The 17,521-nt window shown below is 34.9% G+C and overlaps 2 protein-coding genes across 2 annotated transcripts; one reads left to right on the top strand and one right to left on the bottom strand.

Annotated features, from left to right (window-relative positions):
* Positions 1 to 761: 761 nt before the first annotated feature.
* l(3)72Dn (UTP4 small subunit processome component l(3)72Dn) lies at positions 762 to 3,918 on the top strand. Its single transcript, XM_018541847.1, has 4 exons — positions 762 to 865; positions 1,255 to 2,794; positions 3,284 to 3,586; positions 3,673 to 3,918. Exons 1-4 carry the CDS (start codon positions 762 to 764, stop codon positions 3,787 to 3,789), a joined length of 2,064 nt encoding a protein of 687 aa, XP_018397349.1. The 3' UTR covers positions 3,790 to 3,918.
* A 4,383-nt stretch (positions 3,919 to 8,301) lies between these two features.
* Positions 8,302 to 9,326, bottom strand: LOC108775353 (uncharacterized). The gene is made up of 3 exons (XM_018541682.1): positions 9,217 to 9,326; positions 8,691 to 8,775; positions 8,302 to 8,577 (listed from the first exon to the last, which is right to left on the bottom strand). The coding sequence occupies exons 1-3, from the start codon at positions 9,324 to 9,326 to the stop codon at positions 8,302 to 8,304; spliced, it is 471 nt and encodes a 156-aa protein (XP_018397184.1).
* Positions 9,327 to 17,521: the final 8,195 nt, after the last annotated feature.

The raw sequence follows: 17,521 nt of genomic DNA, 5'->3' as shown, positions 1-17,521 counted from the left end.
ATAAAAGGCTGTAAAAAAATAGACAAAATAATATTAATATACTATAAAATAAATAAATATAGAGATGTGAGATCTATTATTCTTTTTAGCTAAATTTTTTATACGGTTAATGTCTTTATTGTAAAGCTTTCTTTTTTTCACTTTGAAGAGAAAAGAAGAAAAAATAAAAGGAGGGCTGTGTGTAATTAACGAGTTCAGTAAATATAGAAAATAATCAATATATTATATGATAATTAAATTTTGTATAAATATTTATAACTAATATTTGAAACTATACATATATATTTTTGGATAGAATTTGTGACTATAATTCTATGAATATTAATTATTGTCTACTCCCCAATTAATCATTAATAAATCTTTAAAATATCTATTACTCTTTTATTTTTCTTTACTTAACATAAGTAATAATTAATTTAATTATATACACACAAAATAATATTATATATATATATAAATCGTCAAAGTTATCAGGAGAATATCTTCCGACAAGAGATAACGCGAAAGTTGAAATACATCATGAAGTTCATCGTGAATGTTACCACTATTTGTAGTAGCATAACAAAATGTCACTAGTTTCTGTCAGATGGCTTTGACCAATGAGAATATTGGTATTCTTTTTCCAGAAAGTTTGCATCTTCCACGTGTGATGGTTAAGGTTATGTTTTTTATAAGCATATCAAAAATAATAAATAGATAAATAATTATAAAATAAATTATATGTGAAATTAGTTTAATTATACAGGAAGAAATATTTAATTATGGCTTCATATCGTATACATAACATAAGATTTTACAATTTCGAGCCGAAGTCTGTGACCTGCTTGTGTCATGAATCAAAAACGAAAAAGTTAGCCCTTGCAAGGTAATAGTAAATTCATTTACTTTTAAATTGTGTACTATAGGAGCTGTTACTCATGACATTGGCAAAGTTAAATGTAAAAGCATATAAATATTTTAAACAATTAAATACTCAATATATAATGATATCATCACATTAATTATAAAAAACACAGAATATACTATTTATATATTCTTTATTTTATTGCCAAAATTTATTATGTTATTTCATTACATTTAGATATTTTATACATAGTAGCTTTTTTAATGTGCACTAAATCTAATGGTAATACAAACAACCAAACTTATATTAGATACACTTGTAACTATATATTTAATATCAGTAAACTCATAATTTTTATATGTATGAACTTATTATGACTATCTTTTAATACTTATTTTTTTTTTTTGAAGGAGCAACAACTCTATAGAAATCTGGAATGTGGAAAATGCACCATTTATTGAATGTACTATAGCTGGTCATACCGATAACTCAGTGGAAAGTATACTCTGGATTGATTCCAGACTGTTTTCCACAGGTCTTCAGGGTACAGTAATCGAGTATGATTTAAAAACACTGAGTGTTAAGCATGAAGTTATAGTGATAGGAGGAGCAGCCTGGTGCATGGATGTAAATCAAGAGAAGACTCGCTTAGCCGTTGGTACAGAAGATGGATATATCAATACTTTTTCTATACATAAAGATAAACTAATTTATGAAAGAATATTTGATAAACAGAATGGGAGGATTTTATGTATCAAATGGGATAACACGGGTGAGATGATTTATACAGGTTCCATTGATACGATTAGGGTATGGAGTGCTATATCTGGACACGCAATACACAAAATGATAACTTCTAAAAATAATATAAAGGAAGAGACTATAATTTGGTGTCTTGCAGTCACTGATGATAATATAATAATATCAGGCGACTCTCTTGGTTTTTTATCCTTCTGGGATCCCCAGATAGGAGTCCTAATAGAGTCTCATGAAAGTCATACAGCTGATATATTAGCTATCACCTTGTCACATGATATGAATGTGGTATATTGCGCGGGTGTAGACCCAGTTGTGCGAAGCTTTTGCAAAATTATCATGAAATCAAGTGGAAAGCCTCAATGGGTGAAAGGAATTGAGAGGAGATTACATGTTCACGATGTTAGAGCACTTGTAGAGGCTAATGGAAAACTTTATTCGGCTGGGGTAGATGGATACCTTGCTGTGTCAAGTTATCCACCAAAAAATCTTGTAAAATATCCTCCACTACTGCAATCACCCTGTGCTATAATTTGCCGAAAATCTAGATGTATCTTGTTACGTTACAGAAATTATCTAGAATTATGGAGACTTGGCTCAATCACTAAAGATCCTCCAGAATTAGTACGTTCTTCCATGCTGCATCAATTGGATGAAGAACCGATAAAGCTACTGCAATTACAAACAAAGGGCGACGAAAGCATCATTTGTTGCGCCATTAACAAGGATTCGAAAACTATCGTGTACTCGACAGACACTCATGTCAGAGTGTTCAATTTTGACGTGGTAGAAGGAGACGCTCTGTTGTCTAGAAACGATACCGATTTATCTATGAAGCGAATACAAAAGATGCTTTTTAGTCCAAATGGCAAGTTGTTTGCCGCTATTAACAATGACGGTAATGAGAATGCCGTGACACTGTTTAAAGTGAATAAGAAGAGCTTAAGTCTGATTGGATCGTTCCAGACGACGAAGGAATCCATTGAAAATATCAATCTCGTGTGTTTCTCTCCAGACAACAGGTATTTTGTATGCGCAGATCGGCAACGCGGAATTGCCGTGTATTTTATTGGTAATGGTATAACGGCAGAATCGCTCGAGGCATGGCGATTACCCAAGTATAGTTGTCCAGCGACAGCAATAGCCGTGCAAAAAAATACGTTAAATCTGGTCATAGTGTATTCTGACCATAAGGTAAATATAGCGCACTATACCATATATACAATACAATGATTTAAAATGAGTAATACGTGAATCATGCATTATCTCGACATTAAAATAATAACTGACTCGAATGTGCACTATCATAAAGTACTGTGCAACGTTTAATGACCTGCGGTAGTAAAAATTCGCAATTTACTGTTAACTACTATGGTCTTATTTTTACGCGATGACGTTACATATAATTGCTCTATAATCCCGTTATTGAATTATCCGTTCACACAGACTTTATGAAGTCCTACAGTTTATTACTGTTTTTGATATAAGCAATATTAAACTTTAATACGTACAATGAGGTATGTTAAAAGTATCGTACAATTTGAATTGAAAGGCTTTAAAACAGCAATTTTTACATTAATATCTTGGAACAGGCATAATCGAGATATTCTCCTCAATATTTTAAGATGTCTATTAAGATGGTCTGATTATTAATAATTAATGCAAATAATAATTCTTTTTCAGATTGTCGAATACAATATTCCTACGAAGAGTTACACAGAATTTTCTAATCATTTGCAAAGTCGGCTATCGAAGCAGTGGTTGGCGCGTCCATTTCCAATAACGAACATTATGTTCGACCCACGCAACGAGAACATTATAATCATGCAGGACGATTCGAGCGTGTATATTATTAATAAAAGTAGCGATTTATCAGAAAAAGAGGCAAAAATTTTTAAGCGTGAAAATGGAGAAAGCGCAGAAGATAGCAATTCAATTTCCAGCTTGCAATCTCAACACACGTTTCAAGTTGCTAAGAAATATAAGGTAATATTTTTCTTATTTAAAGATATTTATTTTAAACAATTAATAACGAGAAAAAAAGGAAAAAATTCTGATTTTAATATTTGCAGCACCTTGTTTACTTAAATTGGCTAAATGATGAAGAGTTGGTAGCGGTTGAGGTAAATCCTGCTTCATTGTTGGAGAAATTACCACCCACGTTAAAACAGAAATTCTTTGGCATATAAATATTGTATATTGCGACTATTAATAATAACAGTCGAATAAATTTTATGTCCTATTTTTATATTTTTTTATGATTACAGTTTGCCATTTCAAACGCACTATTTTGATATTTTAACATTATTTTCAATACATCCAACAGTTATGATCAATTTCTTAAAACAATTTAAAATAAAAATTTCACTACGTAAAGAAATAATTGTCTAAGGACGCTTGATAATGTAAATAACAAATTAAAAGTATATGCGATTATGAGAGTTCAGTGCGGTAAGTTAAAAACCCAATTCTTGAATTAATAAATTATCTACTATATAATTAAACAATTGATATGTATTAATTATGTACTGATCTATTGTTAATTAAAAAATTATATTTTTAATTTGCGCATCAATTACTGCGTTACATTTTTATGGCTACTTAAGACCAGTGTTTATAGTTGGTTTTTATATTTAAGACCATTTTATATAAGTACAGGCTTAAGATGTCATAAACCAATATAAGGTGTAATATAAGAGTTATTATTAGTTTGTATTTTTGCTTGTTAAAGTTGTTAATTTATTATTTTATCTGTCACTTAATAATCATTAAAATTCGCGCGAATCTAGTTTCTATACAAAACAATCGCTTATTGGTTCACATCTTTTTGATACTTCGAGAATCACGCCACTGTCCTTCGATTGTTTTTCGAATTTTGGCCAGTTACGGCAGTTACAAAACGCGTCACGCCGACTGTAGAGTCGCATTCGAATTCCGCTCCGTATTTCCTGCAATTATTATAGCCTAAAAATGACTCGTGTGCGAATATATTGATGTAAATGTGCTTTTTGAAGATATATTTCTTGTAGCAAACGCGTCAAGTGTATATTGTCTAAGTTATAATTTTTATAATTTCAACGGTAGCAATCCATTTCCATCAACATGGGATTTCTCGGTTACTCTCTTCCTACATTTCATCGATATAAGAACGGAGTTATTGTCAAGTAAGTAAATGTTTATTCTACATTTAAGCTGCGCTAATCACATTTCTCATAATAATTCGTTACTTCATTAATTTCTAACAATTTTTGATATATTTCAAATTTTATTTCTACGTGAAGTAACGGCCATTTTGTCGCTGCTTCCATTCGTTACTTCGGGAATCGCGAGATGGCTCTCCGGTAGTTCTCGAACCGCGATCAGTCATGAAACGCGCGATCGCTGAATTGTATATTTGAATCTACCGCGTAGTTTTCGCAATATTTGTTACATGAAGGTGAATCTTGCGCGTAAAAATTATCGCGAATGCTTCCCGTGAAGTCGGATCTATCGTAATGCCTCGAGTGTTCTGCAAAGTAACTGTTACATGTTTACAGCTGTTATATTTGTAAGTTGAACTAGTATATAATTTTAGAACTTAAAGTGAAATAGATACATTGATTTTTGGCGAACGCGAGGAAAAATGCAGAAATAAGAAACAAATCCATGATTTTGACGTTTAACAATCTGTTCTGCAAGGAAAAAATGTTGATTCTCGCATCTCAAATGTATATCAAAATAATAATGGTTGCATGACTCTCCAAGTACGTGCACATTAATCTTTTTAATAATAATTTAGTCCTTTAACTATTTCCAGTGTTTGCTAAAAATGTTTTGAATTGTATTTCTCCGCGAAGTATAACCACGGCCATTTTGTCGCTGCTTCGACATTCGTTACTTCGAGAATCGTGAGATGGCTCTTCGATAGTTCTCGAACCGCGATTCAGTCATGAAACGCGCCGCGGCGATCGCTGAATCGCATTCGAATCAGCTCTATATTTCCCGCGATGTTTATTATCTGAAAGTGAATCTTGCGTGCAAATAATTATCGTAAAATGCTTTCCATAAAATTGGATCTCCACGACGCATCGAGTGTGTGAAGTTGCTATTACGTGATTTCGATATTTCGCTCTACATGGAGTTTATCGGGCATGCTGTCTTCGCGTATTTTACTGACGTGCATTGGGTGCTTATAATTATTGCCAGGTGCGTGCACACTTTCGTTCTGTAGTTGACTGAGCCAATTATATTTCTCATAATAATAATTTGCTATTTCGGCCATTTTTTAAAATGTTTGCTAAAATATTTAAATTTCACTTCTCTGTGAAGTTTAATTGCGGCCATTTTGTCGATGCTTCGATCTTTCGATACTTCGAGAATCGCAACATCATTCGAATGCCGGTCTGTCGTGGAATGCGACGCGACGATATATCGCTGAGTTGCGTCCAGATCATATTTCGCAATCGCTAGTGTCTAAAAATACATTTTGTATGCGAAAAACTATATTAAATTTATAGAAAGTATCGGTTTAAAGTTCGTCCTAACTTAAATATCGCATTTAGTTGATATACAACAATCTATATGTCGCAGTTGATTAAAATTTTCAAACGTTATAATATAATTAATATTTTTTTCAAATTGCGAGTCGTACACTATAAAAAGGTTTCGTATTTGTATTACGTGTATAAACATATATTTCATATAAGGTAAATTATAAATATAATTATTACTAGTAATGTTACATAGCAGTAGTAACTGTAAAAATAGAGTTCCTATTTTCTTAATCATTATTACTTTACTATGCAGTTATAGTCAACTATAATTGTACAGTAAAATAATTGTGGTAAATAAAATTATGGTAAATATCAAACATTTTTCTTTTAATACAAATATATTGTCTATTTATCTGTTAATGTATTAAGTAATACAAGTAATTAATTAGGGTGCTTATTAAGTAACTTTTGTTATAAAAAGAGTTTGTTGTTGACAGTTTAATATTTTCAGAGCACACACACAATGGCTTTTTTATTATATTTCCAGAATTACGCCTGACGTTGTCGACAATTTTTGCTTGTCATATATAAGGTAAATGTACCAGTTAGTCAGTTAGTGGATATGAATTATATATTTGTTAGACGTGCGCGAAGTGATAAAACATTTCAAATATAAAACTTTTAATATGATTCTAAATTAATTTGTAATTACATTTTTATGAACGACAAATTTCTTTAGAGTCGCACATATATCATTAAAAGTTTAAAATTTTTGTACCATTTGTACTTTTTTTGTTCAACGAATTGGGCTATACCTACTAACTGGTACACGTTTATCTTAAATCCGTATATAGATCTATTTAGATTTAGCTCACACATACACATTATTGTATTATAATATTTATAATTTCAATGTTACGTAGTAGATATGTACAAATATCTGTAGAATATTATATTACATATTTCAGTGAAATGTTTTTATAAAACAGAAAAGGTTGACAGCGTCAGTATTTTTCAATTATTCTTGGAAATTTAATGATTACAACTTCACACAAGAGATTGACAGTTTTTAGTACTTGTAAAGATAATAATTAAGTTGACAATATAATTAATCTATTTTTAACTATTTTATGATCCCAGAAAAATTTCTTACAAAAACTATTTCTCACAAAAAGCTAACTTTATTAAAAACTAATATGAGAATAGGACTACGAGCCCTAGATTCATTAAAATCTTTAATTCTATTAATTCTATTAATTCTAATATATTGCGAAGAATATCACCTTACTGATGAGTCCAGTATTGGAAGCCGGGACGAAACGCCAACATTACGTGATATTCTTCGCAATATATTAGAATTAATAGAATTAATAGAATTAAAGATTTTAATGAATCTAAGGCTCGTAGCCCTATTCTCATATTAGTTTTAAATTCGTTGAGCCTTATTACAATAAATATCTAACTTTATTAATCAAATATTTGTTACAAAAAGATTAATGCATTATTTTTCTTTCATATTTTGTTCGCTCTTCTTAAAAAAAAGCAACATTATACATAAATCAAGTATACATAGTCCCGGTTTTTCATTATTATTATAGTTAACTTGTTAAGCTTAACCTGATATGTTTCACCTAATGGATTTTGTTTATAATATCATCATAGATGAAGCCCATTGGATAAAACATCATTAGGTTAACCAGACAATGAAAAATCGGGCTACAGAGTAACAAATAAATGCCATAATGTTTTGTGTTTATTCAATTATTAATAACGTATATCTATAGTTACAAAAAAATAAACTACAGTTTTCTACAATTACATATATTTTATTAAATACTAAAAATAATAATTAATATCATTATTTTTCGCGAAATGATGACCTTTAGTTTTAAGGCGCTTTGGAAATGCATCGATGATAGTCGTGTATCTTTCCCAGATAGCCATATAGAACGGTCTTCAATCTTTCATTAACCAATGAAAATCTTCTATTGCAGAGTCTTTAGTATTTAATAAGATGTAACTAACACTTCAGAATTGTTTTTTTTTTTTAGATATATGTCACTATCCAAACAAACTGATATTATTTATCTTTGTGATATCAAAATGATGACAAATAACATCAATTTGATATTTAGATAATGATTTGATAAACACACAAAACTTTACAACGAAATTTTTTTATTATTCTGTATGTATTAATAGACCATTTCTGGATGATCAAGGTTTCTTTCAACCTAGAAATATAAATTTTTGTTGCATCGTGCGTAATTCCGGGGCATCCGTGAGAGAGTCGATCGTCCACTTTGGCGAAACGTAGAGACGACCCATGAATTCCAAACTGTATTCCGTGTGGGATGAACGATGGCCGATCTGAGCGGATGTCGTTCTAGGGAAGGCTGGTGAAGCTTTCAAAGGAATCGGCGAACGTTCGGCTACGTCTTCCGGCGGATCACGCTCGAAAGTGTTCGCCGGAAGTCCCGCTTTTCTGCATTCCTCCGCCAGCACCTACGGTCAGTGACACGGCGGACACATTGAAATTCGTCTGCGGTTCGCATGTTCTTTTTCTTTTTTTTTTTCTGCTATACGCGACTCGCCAACCGACAGAGTTTTTAAGGTACCTGGCTGAAAAATTGCCCAGTCAGATGCTCGTACTTTTGCGGCCATGACCATCGCGACAAGCTTTCGAGGAAGTTCGTTTCCTTACTGAAAATATTAACGACATAATCATCTGCACTTTATGTATAAGAATGAGTCTATATACTGTCGTTATGAATATTACTGAATCATTACGTTTGTTTTATATTGCTGTATTAAACCGTATTGGAACTTTTCTTTGCATTTTCGCTAAATTTAAATCGTATAGTCTTAGCTAAAAATATTGTATTAGACACTTTATTAATCATTATTTAAAAAGCCTTAGCTCAAATGATTTATGGAATTTGCTGATATATAATATCAGTAATTAATAAGCGACGACATGCCGGTGAAAGAATAGTTCCAAACGAATAAAAATATGGGTGTTAAATACAATATTTTTGGTTAAGGCTGTATATCTATTTCATTTTTAATTACAAAAAGTACATACTACTTCAAAAACTATAAAAATAACTTTATTATTATATTTTCTTATGGTAAATATATTACCGAATATTATCAGCGGCTACTTCGTTTTTTAAGACATCACCACGTTTCGTTATAGAGATTACCCTCTCGGTCACTTTCTTGATTTCTTTATCTTGCTTTTCTTCAGCCATTCGGACGGATATGTTTTCACACAACGAACGAAGTCTTCAATACTGAATCCGACCAAAGCATACATCACGCGGTTTGTTCGATACCTCGGATTGTTACTATAGTTATCGCGCGCGGTAATATTAAAACTCTCGGCCTGCATTTTCTAAGATAACCATAGAACTTTTTTATCGCTTTAGTTTAGTAATTATATTGTGAATGAAATTTCCGCGAAGAAAATATAAAGTGTTACACGTGTAAAGTACCTTTTTTATGGGCAATTTCCAATTTTCGAGTTATATTCAATATTGGCGCAATTTTTTATAGACCTCGTAAATTTTCCAATTTTGCCATATCCGATATATATATATATATATAATCGGACTACTCCGGAAGAATATCGAAATCGGAATGATGAAATAGATGGAAATTCCACTTTGGTGGAAGATCTCGTAAATCCGTTATTCGATATTTGTCACGGTCGCGATAATTCCGTGGTTACAAAGCCAGACGGGGATGAGCACCAGAGACTCTTCTTCGATTGTCGAAGTGGCCGGGAAATAATCAAGCGAGCGACGATAGCGTCTATCTAAGCCTGAGTACGTCTGCATCGAGGTCGTCTCAAGTCGATGTTGGAGTGTATGAGAACGTACGACCGAAGGATATACTGTGTAGAGCGTACATCAAGGTGGAGAGATGGAAAGAGCGAAGGAGAGAGACGCGTTTATTAACCGAGGAGAGAGAAAGAGAGAGAGAGAGAGAATGGAGACGCTGCAGAGTGCAATGTACCCAGATTACGACTAATCTACGCCCGAGACCGCTATTCGTAGCGCCTGTAACTTACATCGCTTAAAACATCAGCCTGTTCAACCCCTGACTTCGGCGCCATAGTCTGCGCCTTCATCGCCATCGCCATTCTCTCCCTCTCAACCCCTTTCAGGCTTTCGATGTCGATCTATCCGTCTAGCCATCCGTCTTACTTCATCATCGTGTAGCCTGCATATCTCCGTCTAATTTATATCCCTGGGAAAATCGCTCCGTCCTCGTATTCCTTCTTCCGAAATTCGAAAGTTCGTCGTCGTACCCGCTTGTTATATCCTATAGCGCAGTTATCTAAGCAATTTGTTGCCATAACCGCAAAGCGATGATTTTTTATATATGGAATTACGATCAATTCAGATAAGACAGCTGTGTGAAAAGTTTACGGACAAAAAATATTTGTTAAAATAATTACGAAATTTCACTGATCCAGTAAAAATCTACAGCCGTAATATACGACAATCATTTTTCTACATATATTAAATTAGCAAAGGTGAATCACGTTAACGATTATAGATAATAAATAATTTTTTTGTAATAGCACAATGAATTTGTTAATGCAGCAAAGATAACTATTTCTACGAAAATTAGTTTAACATTTGCAAATTAAAATTTTTAATAAATTATATTAATGGGGCATATACTTTTGCTAATACTATAATGAAGAAAACTTGTTACATTAGCCGTTTTTATTACACAACAAAGAATTAGCTGAATTATCAATATATCGATAATTGCTTACGGATATAATTTCTTTATTAAATCATATAATCTTTTTATAATAGTTATAGATATTGAACTCGCGCAGCAGAGCGATTACAGCTTTGCTGAATCACCCAATCTACATATTTTTTCCGTGTTGTAAAGATATCGATAAATAAATTCTAATTTTAGTTTTTCAGGCATCTTTAAATATCATTTGTCTTGTTATGATTTTATATAGTTATACTTGTATAAACTATGCATAAGCCTGTACAAGTAAAATGATATATGTATGAGAAAGCCCAGATGACACATCGTGTTTATTTTTCTCAATTTATTATTTGTTTGGTCAAATACGCAAAAATCATAGTGCGAGATGTGTCAAAATACCGATAAACCTATGTTGATTTATCTGTTCGGATAAAATCTTGGAAAAATAACGCAATATGTAACCTACGAATAATTTATGATTTTTCAACTGTTAAAATAAATTAGAATACAAACGATACAGACGATTTTAAATTAAAGCTTACTGCGCCGCTTATTTAATGGGAATCGATTGGAAATTTTGCTCTGCTTTTCCAGCCGCAGACGCATATTTCGTACTTCGGACGGGGTTTGTTTTTATCTAGTGCCAGGATTAACAGAGCTATCCACTATAGAATAGTCATATAAAAGTGTGGGAGGGATGACCGAATGGGAGATCGCATGCATGCATTCTACCGACCTTGATGCAAATATATCTGCGCATCAGTATTAATGAATGCGATAACGTCTGCAGCTCGCATTGTTCCATGAAATTACAAACATTCAACTCTCGGCAACAATGTTCCGTTTCTAATGAACGGTAACAAATGCGTGGCTGTGAATTTTCGACGTAAATAATTATACGTAAACTTACGCAGTAACAATTCACATACGCGTCATGTAGCGTCAAATGCAATTATCTTGTCTCTATCGCGTTTTTCATACGAAATTATAAGAAAGATCTCGCGATTTAGATGTAAGATTTATGATAACGTCGGTGAACTTTCGATCCCAGTCACTCGAGCTGGTATCGGATGGCAGAAAAATGAAGGAACGTCAAGGCGGGAACGGCGAAGAAGAGGGACCGGAGGGGACAACGCGGAAAAACTCGAGCAGAGGAAGTGCAAGCGCGATCTTAGTCGTCGTCAGGAGTGCGAAAGAGGTAGAGAGAAGGAAAAAGCGATAAAGAGAAAGATGGAGAAAGGAAGGGGGAGGGGGAGAGAGAGAGAGAGAGAGAGAGAGAGAGAGAGAGAGAGAGAGAGAGAGTTCGTGGGTGTAGAGACACGGCGGGGTGTGCTGTAAATTACAAGCGGAGCGCCAAACCGCTATGGTCTTCTCTCGGTGGCGCAGGGGTGTCTAGACGTATAGATAATGCCGGGTTGGCTTGTGCGGCGGGGTAGACGCAAGCTAGACGGTCCCCGGTTGATCCAGTCAGCCGAACCAGCCAGCCAGCTACTACCCGAACCAGCCAGCCAGCCAGCCAACCAGCCAGCCAGCCAGTCAGCCGGGTTGCGCTAGACACATCGACCATGTTCCGTTTCTCTTCGTTTCTCTCGTTTACACTATCTAGCTATCTATCTGCGTCTCTTTCTCGCGTCCGCTACGATCTACACGGTGGTCCCAAATTAAATAGCTTTTAATTTAGCGAGAGAATTCTGTAACAAATCGACGCAGTCGATTTCTCTCCGATAAAAATTCAATTGATAAGTTTCACTATTAAATCTCTATATTCTGTTCTTTCTTGATCGCAGATAGTATTTTTATGATTTCAATTAAAAAGAAGATCATTGAAATGACAATATTTGCAAAAAAAAAAAAACAATTTAATCGTATCACTTTCTACATAAAATTTTATTTTATTAGCTTTGTATTTTTTTATAATGATAATTATTTCACATAGTTTTAAATAAAATTGCAACGTTTCCCATGTTTGAATAATTTTATCTTGTCGAGGATTAAATTTTGTTTTGTAATAAAACTTTATTTTTTATTTTATAAAATTAATAAAAATTATGAAAGAGAGAAAGACTCGGCTATGAAGTAAAAAATGCACTTATAAAAATTGATATGGTTTAATTTTGAAGCACCCTGTATGCGCACTGACTGCGTCCTCGTCTTTCTCGCCTATATATGCAACGCAACCGGATTTCCCATCGTTCTCGTCGCGCCAGCCAACTCACGAATGAGAGGGCCTCCTCACCTCTCTCATGCATTCGGCGCGTCCAGGAGATGCAAATCCCCAATAGCATCACCTGATATCCAAGATCCCATTGGCAGCGATCGTGACGTGGATGATGCACGAGACCGTCGCCCGACCGCCAACCGCTCCTCTCACCTCGTCTCTCTCTCTCTCTCTCTCTCTCTCTCTCTCTCTCTCTCTCTCTTCATTTCTCTCGACACTCCCACCAGCAGTCACTCGTGTATGCACCGCGAGAACATAGAATTATTCCGTTTCTCCGCGTGCCAGGAATCTCTCTCTCTCTCTCTCTCTCTCTTCTTCGTCGCGTCCTAGAAGACACTCGATCCTTGAACGCAATTGCTACACTCCCGCGTTGACTGCGCTGACTGACATTAATTGCAATCTCGGAAAAATAGACTTATACGTCGCTCACAACTCGCGCGTTGCAAAACGTTTAAATTGCCATATTAGGAGGACCAGAAAGTTTACTGCAGCTAATGTGTGTGATATTTAGTGCTTCTTTACTTACTTAATTTAGGTTTTTCGATGTTAAAAGAAGTAATCTGATTTTTTTATTTATATAAATATTAAGGAAATTGCCAATGTGAGCCGATACAAGATGTCCTTTGTGAACTTAATAAGTCATATGTTATAATTTGAGTAATATCGAAAAGTATTGTGATTTAAGTCGATTTTCCGATAAAAGTAAAAAAGTTGTTATTACACGGAGAAAAATGTTTGGTTGGATTAATTAGAATTTTAGTTGAAAATGGACGAATCAGAATTTTCTGATTCCTTCATTTTTAATCAGAATATTTTTCTCAGTATATTTCATAGAACAAAAACGTGAAGTTAATACCTCATATTTTCAGATTTCAGTTTTTAATTCGGTAGAACGCCTTTTAATTTTAAAATGTTTAAAGTATTATTACATATTCATTGGCAAAGAGTCGGAACTTTGTCAATTATATCGAAGTTCTAAAAGCAACATAATTGCTTCATAGAGGTAATATTGTGGCAAAAAATTATTATTTTTTAATTCTATATATAAAACATCCGTTCTTAATCTGAAATGAAGTGGCTGTCGATTGTATATACAAAACCAACAGTATCATGGCAATAGCATTCCAGTACATCGTTGCGATTTGATACCAATGTCTATGTCACGTCCACGCGCGCGATTACGTTTTTCGTGCGTTTTCTTTTTCGAAAAAAGCCAAACGTTTACGACGTGCGCGTATATATACATATAGATGCTTCGATCGCGATGTAACTGGGTATGTAATTGTGATGTAAAGGAAGACGGGCTCGGCGCATTAAGTTGGATCACGAAGCTCACACGTCGCCGAAAGTAACGCCGTCGTAACCATTTTCCGTATTTTTCACCGACGCTGTAGTCTTTCTCGCCGCCACCGCGCCGTTCCGCTGAGAACGTGGTTGTTTGTCACAACGGGCTATAACGAGGGATTAAGAGCACAAGATACGGCGACCAACGTCTGCATCCTCTTCTCTCCTCTCCATCTCCTAAACGCGGCGCGGCGGTGGCGGTGTGGCAGCCACCGTCCTTCGCTAACCGCGGTGGCGTTTTAATCGGCCGACTCTCCGATGCATAAATCCACGTTAAATAATACGGCAGTTAACAGTGCCATTAAGCCATTCGAGATACCACCGCGAAACCGAGAACGCGAACCGCCGTTCTCGCAAAGTCAGTATTTATCGATACGAAACGGCCGATGTCATTCGAGGACGATGGCAGCACAAATGTCGCGACGCGCTGCCGAGAAATATTGTATCGCTTTGGTAGTTCGCCCCATCACAGCTAACTGGTGCGAACGAATACTACGCTTTGCAATCCTATCCTGACCGTCGCTTTCATTGCTTTCCTCCTAAATCGTTCAAAACAAAAAGTATCCCTCAGTATTAATCCGATGCAGCGCTATACGCATTGAGAATTAAAGTAGCGAAACGTTTTAAAAATTTCTGCAACGCGAGGATAAAATTATACTAATTACTAATTGTAAGTGCAAGAAAGAAGTAAATTTCTATCTTTCTTTAGTGTAAATTTAAGATACCTATATATTTAAGTTAAATAACCTCGTTTATTATTTATATAATTACACTTTTCCAAATTGACATAACATCAGTATTTTGAATTAAACATACAATTGAACTTGTATCGAATATATAGATTACCTACATTGATTCAAAATATACTTTTATACATTTTATATTTTTTTATATTTTTCCTAAATGAGTCGTAAAAGTATTTTGGATAGGCATATCATCTTTTTCACGCTATTTGACAAGTAATATTCTGGGTAGAAATAGATCATTATTAAAATCACACTGCGATAAATTCCATTGTTACGATATATTCGGGATCATCATAGGAATCAATTATTTGGAACATCCGATTTTCACTGAAGTGACGTTAACTGTCGCCAATTACTATCGATTTCTTTGAGCAAATATTTTATAGTGATACAGCCGATCCATTACGTTTTGTCAGCGACATCTTGGCGTTTATTCGACGCCAAGACGAGTAAGGATTCAAAACGGATACGACTCGTTAATCAACTGATCTGAACTTTTGCGCACGTTCTCGTTGGCAAGGAGAGACAAGGGGAACATCTTGTTTCCAGTGGCTTAATGCCACGATGTGATTTGTTTCTCAGTTCTTTATTCTCAAACGATCGTCGGAAACGATTCGAGTCGTTGGCTACGATAATCTTATCGTGGTGTCGTTCTTCGGACCAAGTTGGTCTCCGTTAATCATGAGGCGCGACGTGTTCCGCTCTTAACGACAAATCCTCTTTGATTTCAATTACGAAACGCTGAGAAAGTATAATTCGGGGAGATTTCAGAGGGTGGAAAGATATACGTGGTATAGTCCGCTTCCCGGAGTAACGCGGCTGATTGTAAAGCCGCAGCTGTGCAGCAATAATCATAACTCGCAAGGACGCGTAACTACTAGCTACGTAGTGTCCCTCCCTTTTGCTCTTCCATCACGGTTTCTTTCTTTTCCTGCGTGCTTTAACGACGACTGCGACAATCAACGCGACGTCGTCGCCGCATTCGCGACCGCGCGATCCAATTTCACCCGCGTGCACGACGAACTTTTTACAGCTTCACTGCTCCCGCCCGCGAAGTCACAAGCCCCCCGGGGTGCACCCGCTCTTCTTCGCGAATCATGCGAAAACGGCATAATCCTCCAATAGACAGTTTCCTCGGCGCGACACCGCCGTCGAAATGACTCACTATTTCCGTGCCTCGGCTGTGAAATAAGAAGTTAACACCGCCCCTCGTTAAACCTCCCTTTACAGCCGCCTTAGAAGGGACGCAGCGACGAGATCTTATCTCGCTTGACTTCTGCTGGTTACGTGTTTATGCACTCGTCCGGTGCTCCGAGAAAAACGGCAGCAGTGACAACGACTCTTATCCGCGAAAATTACATAAAGCGTATAAGCCAATATATTTGTAATTGTCGTAGGTCTTCTACGTCTTAAAGAATCTTTGACATTAAAAATATTGCATGATATTGCTAAGTGATTATATATATTAAAAGTAACATAATGTAAAGAAAAACTCTCTTAAGAAGCTTTTAAAATCGGTGCTTTATAATATATACATAAGGGTATGTTAAGTTAGGACCCCAACTATAGTACTCAGGAGTTCTGATTAGAGTTCCCCACTTCCTTTTGACGAGACGAAGAGTTCCCTATAGTTAATAACAAGAGTTCCGTTCAATAAACATTTTTTTTACATTTTTGAAAAATAAGGTGCTAACTTTTTATCGAATTTCGAGATGGAATAGTTCTGAGCGGCTTAATAGCTTCAATTTACGATTACCTAGAGTTCCTGATACGTAAAAAAAATTTTCGAATAATAAAAAAAAAATTAAAAATTTTTGAAGAATGAATTTTTAGATACAATAGTTCTGATGATAATTCCTGCTTCTTTTTGACGATACGAAAAGTTCTCTATGATTTTTAATGACATATGGGCTGCGTTCAGAATTATCATCCGAGTGCACCCAGGTGTCGTATTATCCTTGTTTATCATTTGTGAACAACAAGGATAAAACAACATCTGGGTGCATCCGGACGATTCTGAACGCACCCATGCGCTTAATAATTATTTTTTAATAATTTATAAAAAATGGGATGCTAACTTTTTGACGAAATTCAAGGTCGCATAGTTCTGATCAGCTTAACAGAAGTATTTTGTGAATACCTAGAGTTCTTGATACATAAAAAACATTTTTGAAATATAATAAAGTTTAAAAAAATAGTGAAAATCTTTGAAAATTTTTTTGAGAGTACCGAGTAGTTCTGAGTAGCGTTTCTTATAGTACTCGACGAGTTCTATCGAAAACTGTAAGGTGAAAAAGCGATTGGACCAACGGTTTGCAAGATACAGCGACATTTGTCAGAAGATCAACAATTTTTAGAGTATATCTTGGAAACCATTGGTCCAATCGCTTTGAGCCCT

The sequence above is a fragment of the Cyphomyrmex costatus genome, unplaced genomic scaffold, assembly GCF_001594065.2.
Source record: "Cyphomyrmex costatus isolate MS0001 unplaced genomic scaffold, Ccosl1.0 scaffold30, whole genome shotgun sequence".
In the NCBI taxonomy this organism is placed as follows: Eukaryota; Metazoa; Arthropoda; class Insecta; order Hymenoptera; family Formicidae; genus Cyphomyrmex; species Cyphomyrmex costatus.
The sequence above is the reverse complement of the archived record's forward strand: the minus strand, read 5'-3'. Positions and strand labels throughout refer to the sequence as shown.

What these genes read in the sequence shown, in the direction of transcription:
- LOC108775353 (XM_018541682.1), bottom strand. Translation starts at nt 9,326, where the DNA reads ATGGCTGAAGAAAAGCAAGATAAAGAAATCAAGAAAGTGACCGAGAGG. An exon ending in GTAGCCGCTGATAATATTCG is followed by an intron (nt 8,776 to 9,216) that starts GTAATATATTTA and finishes TAATATTTTCAG; the next exon opens with TAAGGAAACGAACTTCCTCG. An exon ending in CTGGGCAATTTTTCAGCCAG is followed by an intron (nt 8,578 to 8,690) that starts GTACCTTAAAAA and finishes CACTGACCGTAG; the next exon opens with GTGCTGGCGGAGGAATGCAG.